Here is a 23,009-nt window from a genome sequence, read left to right as displayed (position 1 = left end):
GTCCACTCCTCCTCTTCCCTGTGTTAGAAACCTGCTCAACAAGGGGACTGTGATACCTACTAAGCTTCGAGAATGAACGCATGAGTTTCAAGAAGAAAACAGCAATGATTTTTCTAAAAAAAAAAAAAAAAAAAAACACTGGCTCCAGAAGTTGAAATTAATGAACTAAGTTCATGAAAACAGACACATTTATCTTTGTGTGTGTGTGTGTGAGTTAAGTTTTATTTGGGACAAAATGAGGACTGCAGCCCAGGAGGCAGCATCTCAGAGAGCTCTGAGAGACTGCTCCACACATTTATCTTTTATTGGAATAAAGTCAACTCTTCCTGTTAAGTTTTTCCTCTAGTGCCACAGCTAATTGCATCCATTATGTGTTCCTAACAGGTGCTATAAATCAGTGCGCCCCTGAGAGAGGGGAGTGCGACGTGGGGAGGGTACGAGGGAGGGGGCAGTCTCCATCTCACAAAACGGAACACAAAACAAGCGGTGTGCTTCCTCGGAGCAAGCAGCCCATAGCTCTTCTTTCTGTGTGCTTCTCCCCTCTGGAACGCTATTCCCCTCTCCTGGCTGCCCGGCTTGCCCCGAGCGGCCTGACAAGTTTTGGGGTACTACAAATCACAGCTCTGTCCCAGCTCTCAGGCAGGCGTCCTTTACACTGCCCAGCCTTACAGTCCTCAGCATTTACAACCTCTCTCTTTTCCAGGTTATCATCATCTGTCAGATCTGAACTTAAACAACAAGAAACATGTCAGGTGAGTGCCTGGGAGAGACACTCGGCTGTTTACAAGAAATATTCCATTACAATCTGACGCAAAATGTTAGGATGCCTCTGAGCCCAGGTTCCCCTTCTCTGAGGGCAAACTGATTAGCATGTGGTTCCAACTGATGTTTATCCTCTCTGGCTCCGTGGAGAATGCCATCGGAAAATCCCGGCTCAGTTGATGCCTGGTTGCCTGGTATATTCACATTCATCCAATTAGGATACCCTGTTTAAGACATAATGGGTTTCGGCAAGCTCCATAGACTGATCGGGTTTTACACACATGCACAGAAAGATTTGATTTCCTCTGCGGAATTTATGGCAGGGGAAAAGAGGTAATTGAATTAATTTCTGCTCTGGTTTCTAGGCTTTCCTCTCTGTTCTCTCTTTCTCCTGTCACCTTTGTCGTTGTTTTAAAAAATAGACTTTGGCAGGGTTGGGGGCTTGCTTACATAGATGAAAATGAATTTAAAAACCGGCAGCAGTTGGTTTGAGTTTGGGAGCTGGGTTTCACTGTGACTTTTTGTTATTCTTTGCTCCATGCTCTGGATGGTTTGGGTAAGCTGATGAGGACAATCTTGTGTCCTGTGGTGTGTGTGGGTGGGTGGGGGGGGGGGTAGTTGTGTGTGTGTGAGGGGACAGGAGTGTCTCTGTGGCTAGAGAGAGATGTTTATACCAAGAAAAGGCAGTCAAACTCAGACTTTCTGGAAGGAAACCTGCTCTGATATTTGATAATGAGATAAAACCAAAGCATCCTTCCCCTTTTGCCAGTCAGCACACATGCCTCTTGCCTTTCTTTTCTGATTTCTGTTTTTTTCTATCATTCGCTTATCTCTCATCTCCCTGCTCCACACCAAGGCTCTGCTGCAGCAAGGGGGAAGACTAGGGCAGAAAGAGGCTGAAACTGAGGACCAGGCTGGTAAGAAGATTGACAGTGACAGTGAAAATGATCAAGACTCTGTCTGCCAAGCTTGCAGGTTCCTATTCCACTCTCTCCTGATTTCCAAGGCAAGGCCCGCTGATTCGTCCCTGACTTTTAAAGGAAGGACTTCTCTCAATAAACTAAAGAGACAAAGAAAGACCCCTGAGACTTACTCAATGGGGGAAAAAAAAACTACTAAGCACTTAAATTCTCTCCCAAAGGACTGGAGAGCCTGCCAATTCCCCAGCAACGCCAGTGCTAAGCATTTCCCCAGCATCAGCATTAAATCCCTTTTTTTGTTTTTCTCTTGTAAAGTGTGTTTACAGTTGACCATTATGGGAAAGATGACAGATGTAGTCTGGCCCGGTTTAAAATAATAAGATTAATAATGATACCGTTTATTGCCCACAGGCTCGGTTTCTGAGTGCCTATACGCAGAAAGAAGAGTTGAGGAGCTCGGAATGTTCACCAGTAAGTGTAGCCAGCCGCTGATCTCTTCCTCCCAACCCAGTACAGAAAGGCTTAGCATAGATTTTTCCAAGATTAATACCTCGGACTCTAAGCAGCTCTGAAAGTTCATCTCTGGCTCTAGTGCTGTCCGGGGCGGAGGAGAATGTGCAGATCCCAACACCCGTTAGAGCAAGGCCATTTTAGATTGGAAGGAAGCAGGCCTGAGGAAGGAGGGCTGTCCTCCCTGTGTCATCCCAGCCCCCGCGTTAAGGGAACCTGGTGGAAGAAGGGCCCTCTGTCCCCTCACCACTGCGGACCCATGATACCTTACACCAGTTCTTGATCTCCTGGACAGACTAGGTTAATCTAACTGGGTTTTCTCTGCCTAATAAAGGTATTGCATTTCTGCCAACTAACGTTACTAGTATCCATCAGTGGGTGGCGAGGCAGGTGGCCGCGGCAGAACCGGTTGGGCTGAGTTACCGCACCACCTTGGATTCTGGGATTCCCGCACTACTCTGCGGCTCTTCCTGCGCTTAACTGCGTCGCTCCAGAGCGCTCCTTTGCCTACTCTGAAGAAACGAGCGCAAAAGGCGTAAGTTTCGCTTAGACAGACAAACTGGGAGCGGAGATCTTGCCTTACTCCCCGTGGGTACGCTGCCAAAGCGGCGCTTGATCGTTAGTGAAGAAAAAAAAAAAAAAAAAAAAAAAAAAAAGACGGAGCAATATGGCTCAGCCTGGGTTTGCAGAAGGAAGCAGACGATTGCTGGTGAAGGCCCCACGCGTCCAGCTCCGCCTGGACCACGCGGCTCCGCACCTCCGGCGGCCGCGGCGCCTGGCCCCCAGGACGTGCTCGCAGTTCCAGCCTCTAATCCTAGTCCTCAGCCGGCGCAGGCTGACTGAAGGATAGCGCAACTAGGCGGAGTGTGTTGACTCCATGCTCCAGGGGAATTCAGATTGAACTGAAAGGAGAAAATTTCCCTGACCTGGGCAGCAGGAGTCTGCCGGTGAAACTGACCTTCATGACACTGACCAGAGATAAACCTCTTGGCAAGAGACACAGCCTGGCACCCCACGGTTCATTCGGCTAGGGAGTAGGGACAAGCAGCCCGCCACCACGAAACTTACCAGCGTGGACTTAAAGAGAAAACCCGAGATGCCTACAACAGACCGGTGCACAACAGAACACTGTTCACTGTGAACCGACCACCTGGAACAGGTCGCAGTGAGGCTACCCTGAAATTAACCCGACTGGGTGAAAGGAACCAGAATGAAATCCACCTGCCTGCTAACACAGCCACTTAGCCACAGCGAGAGACTGGAGCAGAGGCTGCAGACTGCGGCTGCGGCGGGGTGGAGCGGGGAGGGGTCTAGTCCCTGGGTGCTCCTGAGAACCTGACTGGTGCGGCTGCGGGGATTGGGGGAGGGGGGTGTCCAGTGCTTTTTAATTTACGACCGCCGCGCCCCAAGCCATCCCATAAATTTGGGGGCCGTTTTCACCAAAGCTGTGAGTTACGATTTTTCAAATAAATACATTTTCCAATCAGACGGGGTTCTGTTTAGGTTGAACGCGTCCTGAAGCAGACATCTCTCTGCGCGGAAAATACACAGAGGAGGAAGCGGAGCCGGGACGAAGCTCAGACGACATAAAAACTTGTGTAAACACGTTGTCATTTACGGACTTCGGAAGAGAAAGGGAATGGGAGAGGAAAATGTTTAATTCTCCCTTGAATCCTGGGGTTCCAGACCCGAGGGAAAACGTGGAAAATTTAATATTCTTTTTCCATAAGCTTGATTTGTGTTAGGCATTGGGCAATAGGCAGCATCAGGTTTACCTTAAATAGATTCCGTAATTTTGAGGCTGTTACAAACCTAAGAATGGACAGGGTTTCATTCCCCCAGCCCCATGCACACACACACCGCACAATCTTAGTTTTTCTTTAGGAAAGAGTGTGGGGGAGATAAACCAGAAGGGATTATTTTAGCAGCAAGGTCTCCGATTTCTAGCTGTGCCTCCTCATCCTCTAGGTCTGTTTTGCCACCTGTAAAACAAGGGGGACGGGACTAGGAATTAGAGCTCCCCTCCAACCCCGCCACAGAATAGCATTCGCACATAATTCTGTGCACAGTTGCGGGAAGCTCGGGGGTTCTCGAAGCTAAACGATAGACAGTGGAATGTCAGCTGGTGACTTGGACCCTCTCTGGCCAGTCCACACCTCATCCCAGGAAAGGGGAACATAAGAGGAGACAGAGGCTGCCGTGGAATCCAGGTCTCTCTTAGGTGACTAGGCTTCAGCTGCAAGTTTCTGTCACCCTTCGGCCGTGTGTCCTTAGGGAAGACCCTTCCCTTCTCTTGACAGGTTTCTCAGCAGGTTTTAACGCGAAATCTCAGTAGTCTTGCTACGCTCACACACTGGTGAAGGCAAGAAGCTCACCCTAGGATCATCTCGGGGATATAGACCCACATTTCTGTCTCTTCCCTGCCCCGATTGTTCCCCCAACCCCCCATACCCACCCCACCCCAGGGTTAGCCCTGGGGAACAGGTTGGGCCAGAGTGGAAAGTCCTAGACTTTCTAGATGCGGCAGAGAAATGTTTAAGGGATTTGCGCACTCAAGCTGCGGGGTAAATGGCCCGCGGGCTGATTTATGGCGCGTTACTGCGCGACGCGATTCCTCAAGACAGCAAGAATATTTTACACCGCGCTAATATAAACAGGCGGCCGGCCGGGTCCTTTTTATGGAGTTCCTGTAATTACCCGGGCCCTGACAGGTCCTTGATTTACGGCCCTATTTAGATAAGGGGTCCGGTGCGGGGATTGCTGGTGGCGTCAAGGTCACGGAACGCAGCGGGAGACGGTTTTGCGGTAGGCGCCGAGGCTCAGGCTCTTCCAGGCCTGCCAGCCCCAGGGGCGGGAGCAAGGGGAGGAGTAGGGCGGGCCGGAGAAGGACACCCAGGCGTCTGAGGCTTGAATAGAGCCGGTCCACTGCACGGATGAGAGAGCTGAGTCCTGGAGGAGGCGGGAACTGCGCCGCCAAACACTTCAGCAAATGAAATGCGGGTGCGTGAGATCCGGAACTGGAATTCAGGACCCTGGCAACATTGTCCCCCACATGTCGGTGTTCGGTATCCCCCATCTCCAGCCTCCTTCCTGACACTGGAGTTCTGGAGGGTCGGTGGGGAAAGACGGCGGCTCGATGCGGTCAGAAACGGGAGCCCTGCGAGGGGATGGTGGATGCCCTCCCTCACCCGGGCTGTGTAGTGACGCGGTAACTCACTTTCCCTGTGGAATTAATATTGTACTCCGAAAAACAGAGCCACCATGTATCCAGGTTTACTACCAGGTGCTAGGAGCTTCACCTATATAATTTCGCTTAATCTTAACACCAGCCCTCTGCGGCGCGTATAACCGCACCCCAGTTTACAGAGGATGCGAAGTTTCACACCGGGACGGGATGAATGCCCATGCGGAGTTTCAGTCCGGGTGGGCGGGCGCGATTCTCCAGCGAGACTCGCTTAAACGCTCCTTTAATACACATTTTTAACCTCTTTGTGCTTAAGATCCCCTAAAATGGAATGAGGGCTCTCGCACAACCTCACTAGCCTAATTGGAGAAAGAAGAGAGCGTTTAAAAATGCTGGGAGTGCCAGACCTCCTGAAGACGCTATCGGAGCGAGCGCTGCGGGATGCGGAAGGGAGGTGAGGTGGGGGAAATATGAGACAGGCGGATAGGACGGCCCACCCCACTCCTGGGTCCCTGACTCCCGCTCCTTTGGTCTGTGGTTGTGGGGGGTGGGATAGAGTCCTTTTGTTAGCGGAGCCCAAAAGCCAAGAGCTAGGTCCGAGAGCCCCCAGAGAGGAATTAGAGTCGGGGTCCGGGAAATAGCTCAGAGCTGGGAATTTCCCGTTTCCAGGCTATCAGTCCCATCCCCTTTTCTGAAAATGAGGAAACAGGCTCAGAGAGGAAAAGGAACACAGTGAGGTGCTAGGTAAAACCAGAACTCCAGGCTCATCTCTTGGCTCTCAGTTTAGAAAAATGTCATCTAAACTCCTGGGTCCCAGACCTCCGTACCAAAGAGCCTGGGAAGGGGAGACAGAATACCTTTACCTGGTCCCCACTGTTGATCCACACGCATCTAAGCCAGGTTGGACTTCAAAGCCCACTGGGGTCTCCCAGAAGGTGGGTCTGAAGCCTAGGCGCCTTGTGTTCTACACAGGCCATCTCCCTGACATCCATTCCGTTGGGGGCTGCCCAGTCTGAGCCCCAGTGGTCCCCGAGGGCTGTGGTCCCAGATTCTGGAGCCGCTCTGCTAGGAGAACTACTTCGACCTCTTGACTCTGGGTGGAGAGCAGTGCTTTCTGGGGCCCAGGTGACTACACATACCCTGCTCTTTAACAACCCAGAAGGGACTGCCAGCAGATCTGGGGACCCTTCAAGGCATCTCATGAGACTGGGATTCATCATTCAGTACTGATAATGCATTCCCTACCACACTAACCAGGCTGGGTATTTGGAGAGTATTCAAATCACCCTGAGTGACCTATGTAACCTTGGAAAATGCTCGGGACACAGGAGGGTGGGTGCTGGAGCTGGGAGTGTGTGGGTCACTGTGTGACCTACCTACCTATCATGGGGGGGCGGGGGGCTGTGATAATGTGCATACTCCCAGGGCTTGTGACTGTGGCTATGTGGGTATGACAGAATGGATGTCAATCTGTCTCGGTGTTTGGAATTTGTGTGCCTGTGTGTAATGGACGAACATGTAAAACTTCTTTTTCTGAGCACGTGTGCATATATAGTAGTAATTGTGACTGTGTACTTATGTGTGTTTGTGAGAACTGAGAATGCATGAAATGTGGGATGGGGTTTTCAGAAGTTTGTGTTATAAATACTGTATACAGTAAGAAATACAGGAAGAAACAGATACAAACTGGTTGGGCCTGTGGACAAGTGTGACAGTAAGAATATATGTCAAGCCCTTCAGCGGTGCTATTTGTGTGGAGCTGATGTGTAATGATCTCTGTAAGTGTCCCTGCACAGAGGGTTGGGAGTGGCCCAGAGCTGTCACACATCTGAAGCTAGATGCACGCTCCGTGGGTGACGAAGAGATAACGTGTAAAATCCTAGGAATGCATGAAAATTGAAATGCTGTTGTATGTCGCGTGGGTGTAAATAGGTTACGGAGATAATAGGCATATTTTGTGGCGTCTGCATGAATGCCTAGACTTTGGTGTATGCTGGTGATTTTTTTTGTGAGGCTGCATGAGTCTATATGTGCATGTGTAACGGTGGTCCTGAGAGATCGTGCCGGACTAGGACCACGGCTGGGTGTGTGTCGACTGAGGTCCGTCACAGAGTCATTAACCGCACACCCCACACCCGCAATTCCGAGCGCCTTCAGGCCAGGGAGGCGCGGGACTCCGCGGAAACGCGGCTCAACTGGGCGCGGGGGTGCTCCCTCCCTACGAGCCTCCGGCTCCGCGCTCGGCCCAACCCCAGAGCTGCTGGCGCCAGGCGCCCAGGAGAGCGGCGGGTTTCCAGCCGCCTCAGGCAGGAAACAAGGCCCTCCCTCCCCCACGCACCTCCAGGGCCCACAGCCCTGCAGAGCTCCCACAAGTGGAACCGGCTCTGGACTAAGCGTTTGTCCGTTTCTCCCCCTGCACTGTCCCCATTCCTTCTGTACAGAAGAACACTGTGTATCCACTGGCTACCCGAGCCCAAGGAAAATCTTTCATCTCCGGGCCTTACTTTTCCCATCTGTGCAATGAGCTAGTTGACCTTTCTCCCTCTACCTTTGGGTTGCTAAGTGTGCAATGCACATAGCAGGGGTCAATACAAATATTTACTGTACACGCAAATACTTGTTGAAAAAATGGGTGAAGAAGTAAACTTGACGTCTAAAAAGAGCAGACAGGTATTTCTCTTCTCCTTTCGCCCTCCCCTCCACATTGTTTTTGAGAGAAGGGTACACTCCCTCTACCCACCTAGGGAAGGGGCTTGGCTGGGAAAGGCGGGTGAGGCTGGAGGCGCCCAGGTATGAGGACGTCAGCTGGGAAGCTCCCCATCAGGGAGGTAAGACAGAGAACTTCAGCCGCAAGCGCGGCCACCCTGAAATTCCCAAGTCCCAGTGGCAGCCCAGAGAAAGGCCCTTGGGAACAGAATCCGACGAGCGGAAGGGCCCTATCGGGAGCTAAAATCGCGAAGGTCTGCGCGGCCAGGACGGTGTCTCTACGCCAGTGGGTAGTAAGTTTCTCCCACCGCGTGAGCCCCGCAGAGAGTGTGGAGGTGGTGGTCTCCTCGGTGTACGTTCACCGCCAAACGCTGATTTCTCGCAGTGTGAGCTTTGGCGCCGAGAATCGAACGCCAAAGCTGCGGTGGCCTGCATGCAGCGGCCCAACGTAGCTAAGCTCTGGGCCCTCCGTTCGAGTTCGGCGGAGAGGAGGCTGCCCCTTCGTCAGCCGGCCGGTCTTTGGACTAGATCAGGCGTCCCGAGGTCAGAAGAGTGATCTCAAGCTCTGGAGCCCGGAACAAACTAGTAAATGCCTGTGGGCCCGGAGCCCTCCTCTCCCCACTCGCCACCCATCTCCTCCCACCTCCTGTCCCCGACCTCTACTCCGGTGGATGGCCGCCTGCGCTGCAGATACAAGACTTGGCTAAAGTTGGCGGATGCTCTGCCAGCTGCGGGGCCTGCTGCGGTGCGGCCCGATGGGCCGGCGCCTAAAGACTGCGGAGGCTTAGGGGAGAACGTTAGGGGCCTGTCCTGCACCAGCATCCCGCTCTCATTTTCTGGCTCTGAGGCCAAGTAGAGCAGATGGAGCTCAGGATTGGGAACCTCTGGAATTCTTATCTTGGATTCTGGAAGGTCTAGAAATGAGAACCTTTCTTTTTTTCGGCGCCTCAGTTTCCCTATCTGTAAAATCTAGGTAAAGGCATTTTTACTCCATGATTCCTTTCCTTGGGCACACGGGGAGGGGGTGGCAGACGGCGACCTGGGCGTTGACAGGCCTGTGCCTCAATTACGAAGCCCCAACTCGGGAACTGGGGACAGGGGGAGAAAGGGGGAGGGGCGGAGACGGGGCGCCTCCCTGTCCCCGCAGGCGGCTAGAGTCGAGTGGCAGAGCTTAAAACCGGGGACGGCCATCCCCCTTTCCTCCTCCCAGCCCCCCTGCCATTGGCTCCAGGGAGAAGTTGACATCAAAGCCCCGGCCTTATATAAGCCAGACCCTGAAGGGGAGGCCGCAGAAGGGTTAAACTGGTCTCTCTGCATCCTCGTCCTCGCCTGCGACCGAAGCAGGCAAGAAGACTGCGGGCTGCGCGTGTTATCCTCAACCTTGCCCCAGAATCTCTCAAAGCCGGTGCCTACCAGAGCGCCGCCCCAGAGCCCACGGGTGGCCCCCGCAGTCTCTGGGGCGCATGGGGCGGCGCTAATCGGGCTGGCGGCGCAGGCCAGGGGCCGCTCCAACATGAACCTCGTGGGCAGCTACGCACATCATCACCACCATCACCACCATCACCATCCGCACCCCGCGCACCCCATGCTCCACGAGCCCTTCCTCTTCGGCCCTGCCTCGCGCTGTCACCAGGAGCGGCCCTACTTCCAGAGCTGGCTGCTGAGCCCCGCTGACGCCGCCCCGGACTTCCCCGCCGGCGGGCCACCGCCCGCAGCCGCGGCAGCCGCCGCCTCCTACGGTCCAGACGCCAGGCCCGGCCAGAGCCCCGGGCGGCTGGAGGCGCTCGGCGGCCGCCTGGGCCGGCGGAAAGGCTCAGGACCCAAGAAGGAGCGGAGACGCACAGAGAGCATTAACAGCGCGTTCGCGGAGCTGCGCGAGTGTATCCCCAACGTGCCGGCGGACACCAAGCTCTCCAAGATCAAAACTCTGCGCCTGGCCACCAGCTACATCGCCTACCTGATGGACGTGTTGGCCAAGGACGCACAGGCCGGCGACCCCGAGGCCTTCAAGGCCGAACTGAAGAAGGCGGATGGCGGCCGCGAGAGCAAGCGGAAAAGAGAGCTGGTAAGTCCGGGGGGCCTGCGTGCTCTAGCCAAGGGCGCGGGCGCAATGAGCACCCGCAGGCCGAATACGCAGTGGAAGGAGTCTGCCTCGCCCCGCGTAAGATTTTGAGAGGCTGCGGGGAGTTCTGAGAAGGTCGAACTGTGGGATTATTTGCGTGAAGGGAGGTAGATTCATGTTTGAATTCATTTGTAATGCGGCCAGCGTTTGTAAGATTGTGAATTTAGACGGAACCTCGTCCTTTTCGGACATGAACATAGGGTCCCTTTTAAGAGTCCATTGGAAGCTTCAGACCCCGAGAAAATGCACACACCATATATTTCAATTATATTTTCGAGGGGTCCTGATTCGTCCATGGGTTCTCCTGGAAGCCAGGTTAAGAATGCTGTAGGAGTTTGTTACTTATATTTGCCGGAATGTGAATTTATGCATATGCGCTCAGCTGCTGTTTTCAAAAGATCTTTGCTGAAGAGGCGGGTCTATTTTCATCATTGTTCATAGGGAAACTGAGGCCCAGAGCTGGACAGGATGTGGAGGCCACCTACCCAAGGAGTTGTTTATTTCGGTAGAATAAGTCAGTTTATTCTCTGTCCAGAGGACGTTTCCCTGCTCCCCACTCCCCACCGCTGGTTCCTCAGGCACCTTGATGACTTCTTTTGGCTTTGGAGATCCCAGTCCCTACTAGGCCTTTCTGGATTCTCTCCAGTGACAATTTCTGGAGGTCGGTTTCCCTGGCCCAGGGCTCTGGGGCCTCTGAAGACAGTGATTCCCAGCCTGGGGAACCCACCTAGTTTCTCTAGATTGGTGCCCTGGGAACCACCGCGCGTTGGAGTTGACTAGAGAGCCCCCTGGGTTTTCTCCGACTTGCAGGAGCTGTGCTAATCTAGGGAAGTCACCTCGGGAGACTGGGAAAAACCGTGGTCAGCGAATCTCTAAACCACTGTCTTGGGCTGGAAGAGGTTGCAGGCCTGGGGATCGATCGGGATGCCTGGTTGGAAGTAGTTATTGGGCGTATCCCCACCCCCTGCATATCGCTGCCTTCTTCAAGTAGCCGGGAAAGGGGATGCTAGGCCAGACCGACTTCCTCCCTCATTCGAGGAGACTTCTGAGCGCCCAGAGCCGGTTGGAGGAACCCAGCCCGGTATCCATGCTCAGGCGCTAAAGGAGAAAAGCCGGTGGATGTGTCGCCGGTGCAGGTCGGCGAGCGAGGAAACTGTTGATTGCCACCCCTCCTATTCCAAACCCTGCAGTCCCCCTTCGGCGCCATAAAGCCAAACTTATGAGCAACAGTTTCACCAACCGCAGAAAATTCTCATTACCAACCCCCCAGAAGCTGCCCAGCCCATCCGGGTCCCCCGGGAACTCGGCGCATAAAGGCAAATTTATGAGCCTGTTTGCCTATTTTGCAAACAAAAATTCGTCACTTATTTAAAGGCTCCCAGTTACTGCTCCCAACACCTTTCACCCCACCCCTACTTTTATTCTATGCTTAGGCAAGCGGAGCAGAAACATTTAAACCTGTCTCTCTCGCCCCTTTTCTTGTGTGTGTCCTCTGGCAGCAGCAGCACGAAGGCTTTCCTCCTGCCCTGGGCCCAGGCGAGAAGAGGATTAAAGGGCGCACAGGCTGGCCGCAGCAAGTCTGGGCGCTGGAGTTAAACCAGTAAGCCGAGGCCTGCGCCGAGGATCCCGCCACAGCTGCCCGACCCAGAGCCCGGGAGGAGAGAAGGCGGAGGCCAGTGCCCGGCTCCGGATGCCAGGGTCTTACAGGAGCTCCCGCCTAGCCTCCGCTGCGTGCTGGCAGGTCGCCGGCTGCAACTACACACTTCAATCGCACGTGCAATGTCATTTGAAATTGTTTTTAATACATGAAGAGAAAGAGAAATATATATATATATATATAAAACCATCCCCACCCCCACGGCAACCGAGAGGGCGGCTCTTGGCTGCACGATTCGAGAAGGAAGGACTGCGAGACCCAAGCACGCTAGGACGTAACCTTCCAAGCCTTCTGGGGCGAAATTAGGACCCCTAACACCTTCCCCATTACACTATCTGCCTTTCTTTCTCGCGCCCCTCTCGGCTTCGCGTCAAAACCCTCCGCGCATCCGCGCGCTCGCGTTCTCTCCTCCCTAATTAAAATGCAATAAGAGGAATCAGTAGTTTTCTGCCAGGGAAAGAGAACCAAACCAGGAAGATGAAAGGGCTGCCTTTGTTGTTTTTCCTCAAACAGTGATGTTTTTATTGTATTTTATTTTTTGTCACTGCACTTCCTACTTAGTTCCAAGGAAAACGGCTCTTTTCTTCCTTCTTCCATTCTTTCTTGTCTTTTCTTCCTTTCTTTTTTCTTCCTTTCCCTTCCTTCCTTCCTTTGTAAATAAAAACTTTTCCCTATGTTGAAAAGTTTTTATGTATTTAAACTACCTACCATGCCTGCTCTGCTCAGGTGTTTGTTAATTCCCTCATCCCCACCCTTTTTCTACCTCAAATCTATATGACCACTCACCGTCCCCTCCTTTTGCCAAAGCAGTATCTATGCTCTTGACTAATAAAACATTTTTTGAAATCAGCAGGAGCCTGTGTGATATATTGGCGGCTATCCCCGGTCCGCTCCATCGTTTCTGCTAGTTGGAGAAACTCCTCTTCCTACTTCTTCTTCTTCTTCTTCTTCTTCTTTTTTTTTTTGATAAATGTCGAAACAAACTGCAAATTAAATCAAGGGAAGGGGGCAGATAAAGAATTTACTCCTGGTATAAAAAGCAAAGTTCTCCTTAGAAGATGATGGGGAGACATGATAGCTATAGTGAACCTAAAGAAGGGAAACCTGGAAATGAATTAGACCTAGAGATGACAGGCTAGGATTTCTGTGGGCCAGCATTTGGGCCTGTCTGTGGATGGGTGTTGCACATCGGTGTCTGCCATCGGCGGCTTGGGGCGGTTGGGAAGGGGGCCTGCCACACAAACGAGGGGCTACACAAGGGCAGGGTGGCTCGGAAGAGGGGAACGCCCTCCGGAATACGTTCACTTCTGTGAAATTATGAACCTACAATAATAGTTTGTGCCTTGGTGCAAGAACTCACATGGAGCCCCGTGGCTGAGGTGGGGCCCACAAACGGCTGCGGGGCACAGACCCAGCGCCCTGTAAGGCCTCGACCAGACGGAGCAGCTCCGATCTTAGACGTGAGGGAGGGGAGTTTGTGAGTGCTCGTGGTTGCAGTGAGCCGTTTCCCCCTAGCAGCAAAGCACTCAACAAGTATTCCTGCGAGTATACGGATTCGTGCGAAAGGACGGGGTGAGGGGCGTGGTGGCTAACTCGCACACTTCGGGCCCTTGGAGGAGAGCGGCGGTTTCTGAGCCTCCACGTGGGCCTCCATGGCTAGGTGTGAGGGTGAAAATAAAAGTGGCTGCATTTGTCAAGGCTCGGATGCGTGCCGGGCTGGACTGGGCAGGCAAATGCTGGCGTTTCTGTGTGCGAGGCTCTGTACTCAGCGCTTTTGTATCTCACGATTGCGGGAGCGAACGCATACTCTGCAGTGCGGGCAGGTCTCCGACGCGCTCTGCGAACCAGGCGCCAGGACGCCGGTGCGCGGGTCTCTCGGCGCTTTCCCGCTCCATATCCGGAGCTGGAGGCCGGAGCTTGGGGCCTAGAAAGGAGACTCGGGCAGCGCCGGGGCCAGGCGTGTTCCAGGCGCCTCGTACCCGCATCGGGGTGAATATGGGGCCCCATTAGTTTGAGCTGTAAACACCCGTGGCAGGGCTGAGCGGCCACGGGGGCCTTTCCGGACGCGAAGGAGTTAATAAAAGGTGTTTTATGGGCGCGAGGAAACGGCGGCGGAGGTGTGAGCTTCTCTTTACTCTGACTACCCTACTTTTTTCTTTATTCCCTCTCGCCACCCGCCGCCAGATCAAACAGGCCCGCGATTTAACTAGGGCAACACCTCGCGGTAATGAGCTGCGCGGCCCTGATACACGGCCTGAGGCCCCAAAGACCCTCGGGGAGGAGCAGGAAAGAAAAATCGAGCTTTCTTTTTTTTTTTTTAATTTTCTTTCCGAGGGCTGGGAAGCGCCTTAGAAATCCAGGCACGCACAGGGAAACTGGGACTCGGGGAGCAAGCCGATGGAGGTGCCCCGGCACGGCGGGGACCTTTTCTGGATTTGAACCCAGGACTCCAGTTGAGTTTACAGACCACCAGCTCGCTATACCCGGAGCACCCCGCCCGCGACTATTTTTAGCACCGTGAAGTATCCCAGGCACGGGAAGAATGCGCACCCGGTCCTGTTTTCTGGAAGCCCCGGCCAGCGAAAGGAGAGCGGGGTACCGAGGGGTACCGACCGCGGCAGCCTGCTCCGAAAACCCCATCCCGCTGGGCGCAAACCCTCTTGGAGAAGACAGCTGAGTCCCTCACATTCGGTCCCAGCCGCGTCTGGTCCTGATCTCAGACCTGGCACCCGGGAGACCCAGGGCCAGCCAGTGCCCACTGAGGGGGTCGCTGGGATGTCCTCTCAGTTTCCCCAAGACTTAACTCCATCGCCTAGAACCCTCGGGCCACATTTCCAGCCTTCACTCCCAGCTGCAAAAGCAGAGCCCCCTGGGCAGAGCAGAGTTGCTCCCGGTTTCACGAACCAGTTTTCGCCGACTGCTCAAGACCTTCTTCACCAGGGGTCCAGACCTTCCTGCACCGGGCTCTCAACCCTCTCCTCCGTCGTTAGCTCCATCTCCATGGAGTAGCCTTGGAGCCTGCCTTTTACTTTCTCATTCTCTCCCCAGGGTTCAGCGCCTTTTCTGGGAAACCTACCTCCACCTGGCTGTGACAGATGGTATCATTATTAATTTGAATTAAGGACATCGTTTTTTTGTTTTTTTTTTTTTTTAAACGGGGAGTGGCGTATGATCACTAACTTCAAAGTAAACTCCAGGAGTTTGCTGTAAGAAAATACTGATGTTATAAAGCTTTAAGCACAGAACTAGTCTACTAAAGAGTGAAATGGATAGAGGGATCTCCAAAGTGTTATAATTACACAACTGGTTAAATAAATCCATCAGTGGGTTACTACTCAGCCCCTAAGAAAAAATATAATTGATACAGAGATTGTTCTTGATATAACTGAGGGAAAATAAAACATTCTTAGTTTACTGAAGACTGTTAGTAACCTGCTTTACATAAAAATAAATACATAAATATCATTCACGGAGAAAACGTGGATAGCTGTACACCAAAACATTTACACCTCTACCTCTGAATTGTAGGAATAAGGATAATTTTGACTTTTCCTCCTGCTTAGCCATATATGTATATATGTATTTTTATACAATGAATAAGTATTATTTTTGCAATAAAAAGTTAAGCTGAAACCTCCTTCTAATTTCTCCTGTGGCCAGGGTATTCTCAGTACACTGTTTATTCAACGTGCATTAATTGAGCATCCACCTTGTGCTTGGCACTGTGGGTATAAATAATGAATGAGATTCCTAATAATCATCACCAGTTAACATACAATAGTAAATATCTGTCTTGAAGGGCTTATTATTCCTTCCACACAGTAAATGTAGTCTTTTTATTGAAAAAAAAAAAGTTAAATTTTATTAAGGACATTATTTAAGCCCTTAGCATGTATTATTTCATTCAAGCCTTAAGAGGTTAATACTCAGGCAGGTGAGGCTCAGAGAGGTGAAGAACTTTGTTCAAGGTCACATAGAAGGTAAAAGGCAGGCTGGGCTTGGATCAAAGAGCAGGTCTGGCTGCCTCCGGGGACTTGGGTTTCCCCCATATTCTGGAGCACCTCCAGGGTGTGTATGTGTACATACAAATACAGCCTCTCTTGGTCTGATCTTCTTTGGTCTCCAAAATAAGTAGAGAAAGAAAGAAGGGGTTTGTAAAGGGATCTAGATTCTAACTCTAGTCTTCTCCTGGAATCCTCCTCTGTTCCAACTCAGAATGGATCCCATCTCTAAGATGAGGAAGGGGTGGGCTCCTTGACCTCCAGGTTCTTTCCTAACTGTAACACTGATTCTAGGAATCTACATTCTTCTGGTGAAAAACACCATGTTATTCTTTGCTCCAGCCTTTGATGTTTGTATAGTACATTTACCTTTCCTTGGTACTTATCATTTCTATTTCTACTAGACAAAAATGTCTAGTATGGACATCTTTGTCCTTACTAGAAGGGAGAAGGGAGAAGGGCAGGAATTATGCTCCCCTAGGTGGAAGGAGAAAGGAAGACTCCGAGAGTGACAAGACCAGCTCTCGGGGTCACACAACAGTCAAACACTGAGCTGGCATTAGCTGGCAGTCAGCAAGCCCAGGTCTCTACTGCAAAAGGCTCTGGATCCTTCTTTTCGAGCAACCAGCTTAAGTGAAGTGAATTGAAATTGCTCAGTTGTGTCAGACTCTTTGTGATCCCATGGACTGTAGTTTACCAAGCTCCTCCGTCCATGGGATTTTCCATGCAAGAATACTAGAGTGGGTTGCCATTTCCTTCTCCGGGAGATCTTCCCGACCCAGGGATTGAACCCGGGCCTCCCACATTGTAGGCAAAAGCTTTACCATCTGAGCCAATAGGGAAGTCCTAAATCTTCATGAAAGAAATGAAACTAAGAAATCAGCCAGTCTCATTTTTTAAATGAAAAGTGACTGCTAAGAAAAAATACACAGGCTCTAAAGTGTCTGAAATCAGACTCCTGATTTAAACCTAATTTGTTTGAAAAAAAATTTTTTTTCAACCAAGGGAGTTTTTACAGCTGAGCTCTCCCAAACCCATAAAAAACAAGGTTTATATGGGAAATAGTGAAAGACTCTTAACTATAATACACAGCGTCTAATGTAAGCAGACATAGACACTATATAAAGCTCCTACAAATGTTATTAAAACAAACAGAAATGCACATTTATCCCCACAGAATGGACAACGGAAGGCATCGGACTTTCGAAGCCATCCAGAAATTTTATGTTCCCTGAAATGTTCAAGCACCCCATCATACTGGGACCTCAAGGATCCTTATACACCATCCAAACATGTCTGTCATTTTACAGAAGGGGAAACTGAGACCTGCAGAGAGGAGAGACTGGCCCAAGGTCACCTGGGGAGCTGTACTCTTCTTTCCCCCTTGTCTACTTAACCCCACTCCTTCCAAGGCGGGGCATAGAACCCGACAGTGGCCATGAGACGCTGCACAAGTTCCTGAACACTTCTGAGCCTCAGTTTCCTCATCTACAAAATGTCCCAACTTCCTGGGGCTTGTGAGGTTCGAATGAGATAAAGCGTGCAGAGCACTTAGTGTTGTGCCCATGGCAGAGCTATTTTTATTATTTTATTTAATCCTTGCAATAGCCTTGTGAGGCATTGAGGATTTATTTTGGTTTGCTTGTTTTGGAAAGATCGGCACAGAGGTTGCAACAACCTGCCCACAGGCACATAGCCAGTGAGTAGAGTCCTGGTTCAAAGCCCTTAGAGCCCGCATCATTAAGACAAACCAAGGGGCAGGCAGGCTGAGACAGCTGAGTTTCTGAAACTGTCCAAGGAAGCACTAAGTGGCATAGTGCCCTTAATGTAAGAATATGGTATATTTCCCTTATGCAACTCACCAAAGGGAGCCATGTATGTAATTATAATTTTCTAGTAGCCACATTAAAAAATAAAGGGAACCAGGTGAATTTTTATTGAAGTAAAAATATACATTAAATATATATAATATATTGGGTTGGCCAAAAAAGTTTGTTCTGATGTTTCCGTAAGACCATACAGAAAAATCCAAAAGAACTTTTTGGCCAAGGCAATATTTAACATTGAATTTGATATATGTATTTAACTCAATATGCCTAGAATATAATTTCAACATGTAGCCAACATAAAAATTATTATTGAGATATTTTACATATTCTTTCCATACTGATTGAAAGTGGGGTGTGTTTTACACAGGTTAAAGCACATGTCAGTTTGGATTGTTTTAAGCATTCGAAAGTGACTATCATTTGGACAGCGCAGACCTAACAGACTGTGTACCAAGAGTATTAAATACAGAGCTTTAGTTAATCATATCAATAAATAGCCACCATTTACTAAGCACTTCCTGTGTACCCAACAGCAGTGCTCAACCTACAGGGACCCACTCACGCATCCCAACAACCACAGAGGGTGTGTGTGTAGTTTATGGTCGCATGGCTTACACAAGGCAGGCAGACCCAGTCCCGCCTGTCTCCAAACCTGCAGTTTTGGCCACTGAGTTCCATGATTTTCAGGGACAGCAGTGGGGCTGTAGGTTGGGCTATGAGATGTGGAGAGTCCTCTAGAGTGTCCTGCTGGTGGCGGAAACTTGTTCCATGCCCAAGGCTCCCACGAGTGAGGTGACTTCAGACCAATCACCCTCTAGGGCCCCAGTCCTCTAATCTCTAAGATGGGCTAACAACACCTTTCCTCACCCCACTGAACTCTTGTCAGGCAAAGGAGGCGGAAAGGTCTTTGATAGTGTTTTGAAACAGAGAATACAGCATAAGAGACCAGGCAGGTATCAACAGGGAGGTTGGGATTGGCCCGAGGGCCTGTACTCACAGCCAGATGAGCTGGTTAGATGAGCTGTGTGGCACTGTGCAGGTTGCTTAACCTCTCTGAGCCTTCTTCTGTAAAAAGGAAAGCGGAATAGCTTGCAGAGACATTGCCGAGATCCAGTAATGACTAAATAACCAGTGGGAAGCGCTCAGGCTGGCCCAGAGTAGGAAGTGGTAAACCTGAGCTATTGTGCCTGGTGAGGAAACAGCAGGGGACGGCAGGGAAGCTGAGCCAGTTCTGGCTCAGGGTAGGATTCTGGCAGTCTCAGGGTGCGTGTGGGAGGTGCTCAGGGGAGAGTGAGAGCAGTTAGCGTGGTGGAGAAAGTAATACACCCAGCAGTCAGGAGTTCAGCCTGCTGTGTGAACTTGGGCAATTCCTTGCTCCCACTGGACCTTGGTGTCATCTGTAAAATGAGGGGTTAGGACCAGAGAACTAAGTCCCTTTCTTCTCTGACTGTCCAGATTTTTGCATTGACATGAATCAAGGCGTTTACCAAACACAGCAGCTTGTGAGGGGAACAGAAAATAGCCCTGAGCCTTCCCAGGTGGCCTGGGGTTGCCACTGACTAAGGGGAGGGCGCCACCTGGTGGCCAGTCCAGTGTAGAGCATCAGTCAAATTCTCTCCCCTTAGTAGTGGCAACCCACTCCAGAATTCTTGCCTGGGAAACCCCATGGACAGAGGAGCCTGGTGGGCTACATTTCATCCGATCGCAAAGAGTCAGACACGACAGAGTGACTTCACTTTCACTTTCAAGCAATGATCCCAGAGTCCCAGGGCACACTTTTTCTAACTTCCTTTGGAAGTTGAGGGGAGCAGAGAGGGGACCCAGAAAGTTCACAGAGCTAGGAGTCCTGGGCATGAGGTTAACTCCAGAGGGATGTTGTTGTCATTGTTGTTCAGTCACTTCCAACTCTTTGCAACCCCGTGGACTGCAGTATGCCAGGTTCTTCTGTCCTCCACTATCTCCTGAGATTTGCTCAGATTTGTGTCCATTGGCTTCCCTGATAGCTCAGTTGGTAAAGAATCTGCCTGCAATGCAGGAGATCCCGGTTCGATTCTGGGTCAGGAAAATCCGCTGGAGAAGGGATAGGCTACCCACTCCAGTATGCTTGGGCCTCCCTTGTGGCTCAGCTGGTAGAGAATCCGCCTGCAGTGTGGGAGGCCTGGGTTCGATCCCTGGGTTGGGAAGATCCCCTGGAGAAGGGAAAGGCTACCCATTCCAGTATCCTGGCCTGGAGAATTCCATGGACTGTATAGTCCATGGGGTTGCGAAGAGTCGGACACGACTTTCACTCACATGTCCATTGAGTCTATCCAACCATCCCATCCTGTTGCCCCCTTCTCCTTTTGCATGCAATCTTTCCCAGCATCAGGGTATTTTCCAGTGAGTCAGCTCTTCACATCAGGTGGCCAAAGTACTGGAGCTTCAGCCTCAGCATCAGTCCTTCCAATGAATATTCGGGACTGACGTCCCTTAGGACTGATTGATCTCCTTGCAGTCCAAGGGACTCTCAAGAATCTTCTCCAGCACCACCATTCAAAAGCATCCAACAAAGGACATTAGGGTTTTGCAATCCAAGATCCTCTAAAGGCACCTTGGGGTAGGGATCTGTATTTTCTTACTATGTGGAGTATAAGATGCATCACATATATATTTTTTTTTTCTTCTGTTTCTTTGGATGGGAGCTACTGAACAAAACATAATCTTCTATTGGTAACAACATCCTTCTGTCACTATTGCTCTGGGCTAACAGAATGCAGGGGGCTGTTTCCCCTTAAACACCTAGACTATTGGGATCCTGAGTTTTTCTAACAGCTCTTACTACTCTTCCATCTCCACCACACGGCTAGTATTCTACTCTCTCTGGTAGAGGTTGCATGATGTATGGAGGGGTCAGACTGATATGGCTTCACATTCCGGCTCATCATAAGGTAAGCTATTTAACGTCCAGCACGTAGTAGGTGTTTAACAAATAAACGCTACCATTTCTACAGGTCATCCTGACCACTTTTCTTTTTTCATGTTCAGTTTTGGAAATATTCCTAGATAGAAACAGGAATAGTATGTATTTGAAGATGATATGAGCAACCATAAGGAAAACACCCTTCCATTGGAGATGGCAAGGCCTCCTTGGACTGTGGGCTCAGCCAAGTTTCAGTTTCACCTAGTTGAGCTAAACCCTGGTAGGCAAGCTGAGTTCTCTTACACCTCATTCTTTCCGGCGGTGCTGAGCTTCATCAGATGATTTCATTTCAGGCAGTTGCTTGCTGACATAGCCGTCTGACCCCTGCCCCTCGGTGTCAATGGCTCTCCTTGGGGCCCTCCGACTCCTGCCGCCCCGTGTCTCCTGAGCAGGATGCTCAGAGGGGTCTAGCTGGGCACAGGTATGCTACCTCTGCACCCTTAGCAGAGTCCAGCCTTGCTGGTGGCCGTGAGCTCTCGTGAAGTCTCATTAGCCACCTTGGCTGAATTAAGCTCATCACACTCTGTAAGCCTCACTGGCTTCTCCAAGACCTCAGAGCTCATTACACCCGGCTTCTTCATCAGAACTCGGGGGCTCTGAGGCTTCCTCACAGATCCTAGGATTTCAGCAGTGGAAGGACTGCTTTCCACCCCTGTCTGGGTCTGAACTCTGAAATTCCCAGCTCCTGGAGGGCAGAATCCATTTCCAGATTCCCCCTGGCTCCCAGTCGACACACAAACATCTTCTTGATCACATTTCATTGTTTAATGATAGCAGGTTTGGTGACTCCAGAGTACAAGCTCCTCAGTCCAGCGTGTGAGGCTTTCTGTACTGGACTGGACTTGCCCTTACTCCTGTCTTGTGTCTTCCATTTCCCTCATGGGCCTACAAAGGAGCCTTTTTTCCAGGAAGCCCGCTTGATTTTCAGAAAGCCCTTTCCTCCCTGACCTCTCCCCCATACTCTGAATCATATAGATACAGCAGGCTACACATGGAGTTGGTAGATGTTTTGCTATGCCTACAGATATGCCCATAATCACAGATTCAGGAATGTGTGTGTATATAAACATGTGTGTATACATACACACACACATGCAGTGTATATAGTCTGAATCCCTCTGTATTCACAGGGAGATGGCTCCAAGATCCCCAAAGATACCAAAATTCATGGATGCTCAGGTCCCTTATATGAAATGGCATGGTACAGTTGGCCCTTTGTAACCTCTAGTTGGAACTTGTGGATATGGAGGGCCAACTGTATACATACGATATATAAATATGCACACCCACCCACACATATATATTCATATAATATGCATACGTAAATATACATATCTGCTATTTCTAAACTGATAGGAACACCCTTCTATGTAATTACATATTTCACAATGTTGACATAAGTGTAATACTGTTAAAATCAGTCCCCTGTTATTTGACATATTTGAGAGTTCTTCACTGTTCTAAACAATGCTCCCATGAAATACTAGCTTAACCAGTTAGTAGGCAGTCAGGCACGCTGGACTCTGGGGTGAGACAGACCTGTGTTTGATTTATCCCCACCTACCACTCTCTGCTGACCTGGGACAAGCCCTTTCACCTTTTAAAATTTCCATTTCCTTATCTATCAAATAGACTAATAGAGTGTAAAGAGCTTAATATTGGGCCTGGCCGATAGTAAGTGCTCAGGGCAGAAACTGCAGCAATCTGGGAGGCAGAGGAGGATTCAGTCCCCCTGCCGTGTCATTCTGGACACTCCTACTTTGTGTGTGACAAAAACCCTCGGTGGTGACAGGTGACAGCCCGCTACAGCAGGTAAGTGCTGCCTTAATTTAAGAATGTATTACTGCTTCTGTTCTTATTTCTCTTACTGTTTTCTACAGGTTTTAGGATGATGTAACAAACTATACAAAGGGAGAGTAAACGCATTTGAGAGCACTTTAAAAAAAAAACCTGCTTTGCTATTTTACAGTTTTGGTGAAAATGACTCATGCTTATTCTAAATAATGTAAACAACACCAAGAAAGCACAAAGAAGAAAATAAAATTCCAGATCCCACCAACCAGGAGGGAGCATGGTTGGCACGCTGGCTATGGTCTTCTTTTCCTTGCTCGCCCTTGGCCCCAGGGCAAGCCAGGGCCAGCATCTGCTTTTTAACGTCTGTTGACCTTCAGCAGACTGACTCGTTAACAGAGGCGTGCTCCGGCTCTGTCCCTCTCAGCCAGCCTCTGACAGTTTCATTAACCCCATTAAATCATGCAGGTGCCGTTACACCTTCTGGGCTTGTTAATCTCTGTTCAGCTCTGGTAAGTTAGAACCTGGCTGGAAAGTTGGATGTGCCTTGTTAACCTCCATTAAACCC

General features: G+C 50.5%; 1 protein-coding gene across 1 annotated transcript; it reads left to right on the top strand.

Annotated features, from left to right (window-relative positions):
• The first annotated feature begins 9,595 nt into the window (after nt 1-9,595).
• On the top strand, nt 9,596-12,707 carry HAND1 (heart and neural crest derivatives expressed 1). The gene is made up of 2 exons (XM_065936162.1): nt 9,596-10,147; nt 11,704-12,707. The coding sequence occupies exons 1-2, from the start codon at nt 9,596-9,598 to the stop codon at nt 11,806-11,808; spliced, it is 657 nt and encodes a 218-aa protein (XP_065792234.1). The 3' UTR covers nt 11,809-12,707.
• The last annotated feature ends 10,302 nt before the right edge of the window (nt 12,708-23,009 follow it).

Source organism: Muntiacus reevesi, chromosome 1 (assembly GCF_963930625.1).
Source record: "Muntiacus reevesi chromosome 1, mMunRee1.1, whole genome shotgun sequence".
NCBI classification, from domain to species: domain Eukaryota; kingdom Metazoa; phylum Chordata; class Mammalia; order Artiodactyla; family Cervidae; genus Muntiacus; species Muntiacus reevesi.
This window is presented reverse-complemented; position numbering and strand designations above follow the sequence as displayed.

What these genes read in the sequence shown, in the direction of transcription:
- HAND1 (XM_065936162.1), top strand. Translation starts at nt 9,596, where the DNA reads ATGAACCTCGTGGGCAGCTACGCACATCATCACCACCATCACCACCAT. An exon ending in GCAAGCGGAAAAGAGAGCTG is followed by an intron (nt 10,148 to 11,703) that starts GTAAGTCCGGGG and finishes GTCCTCTGGCAG; the next exon opens with CAGCAGCACGAAGGCTTTCC.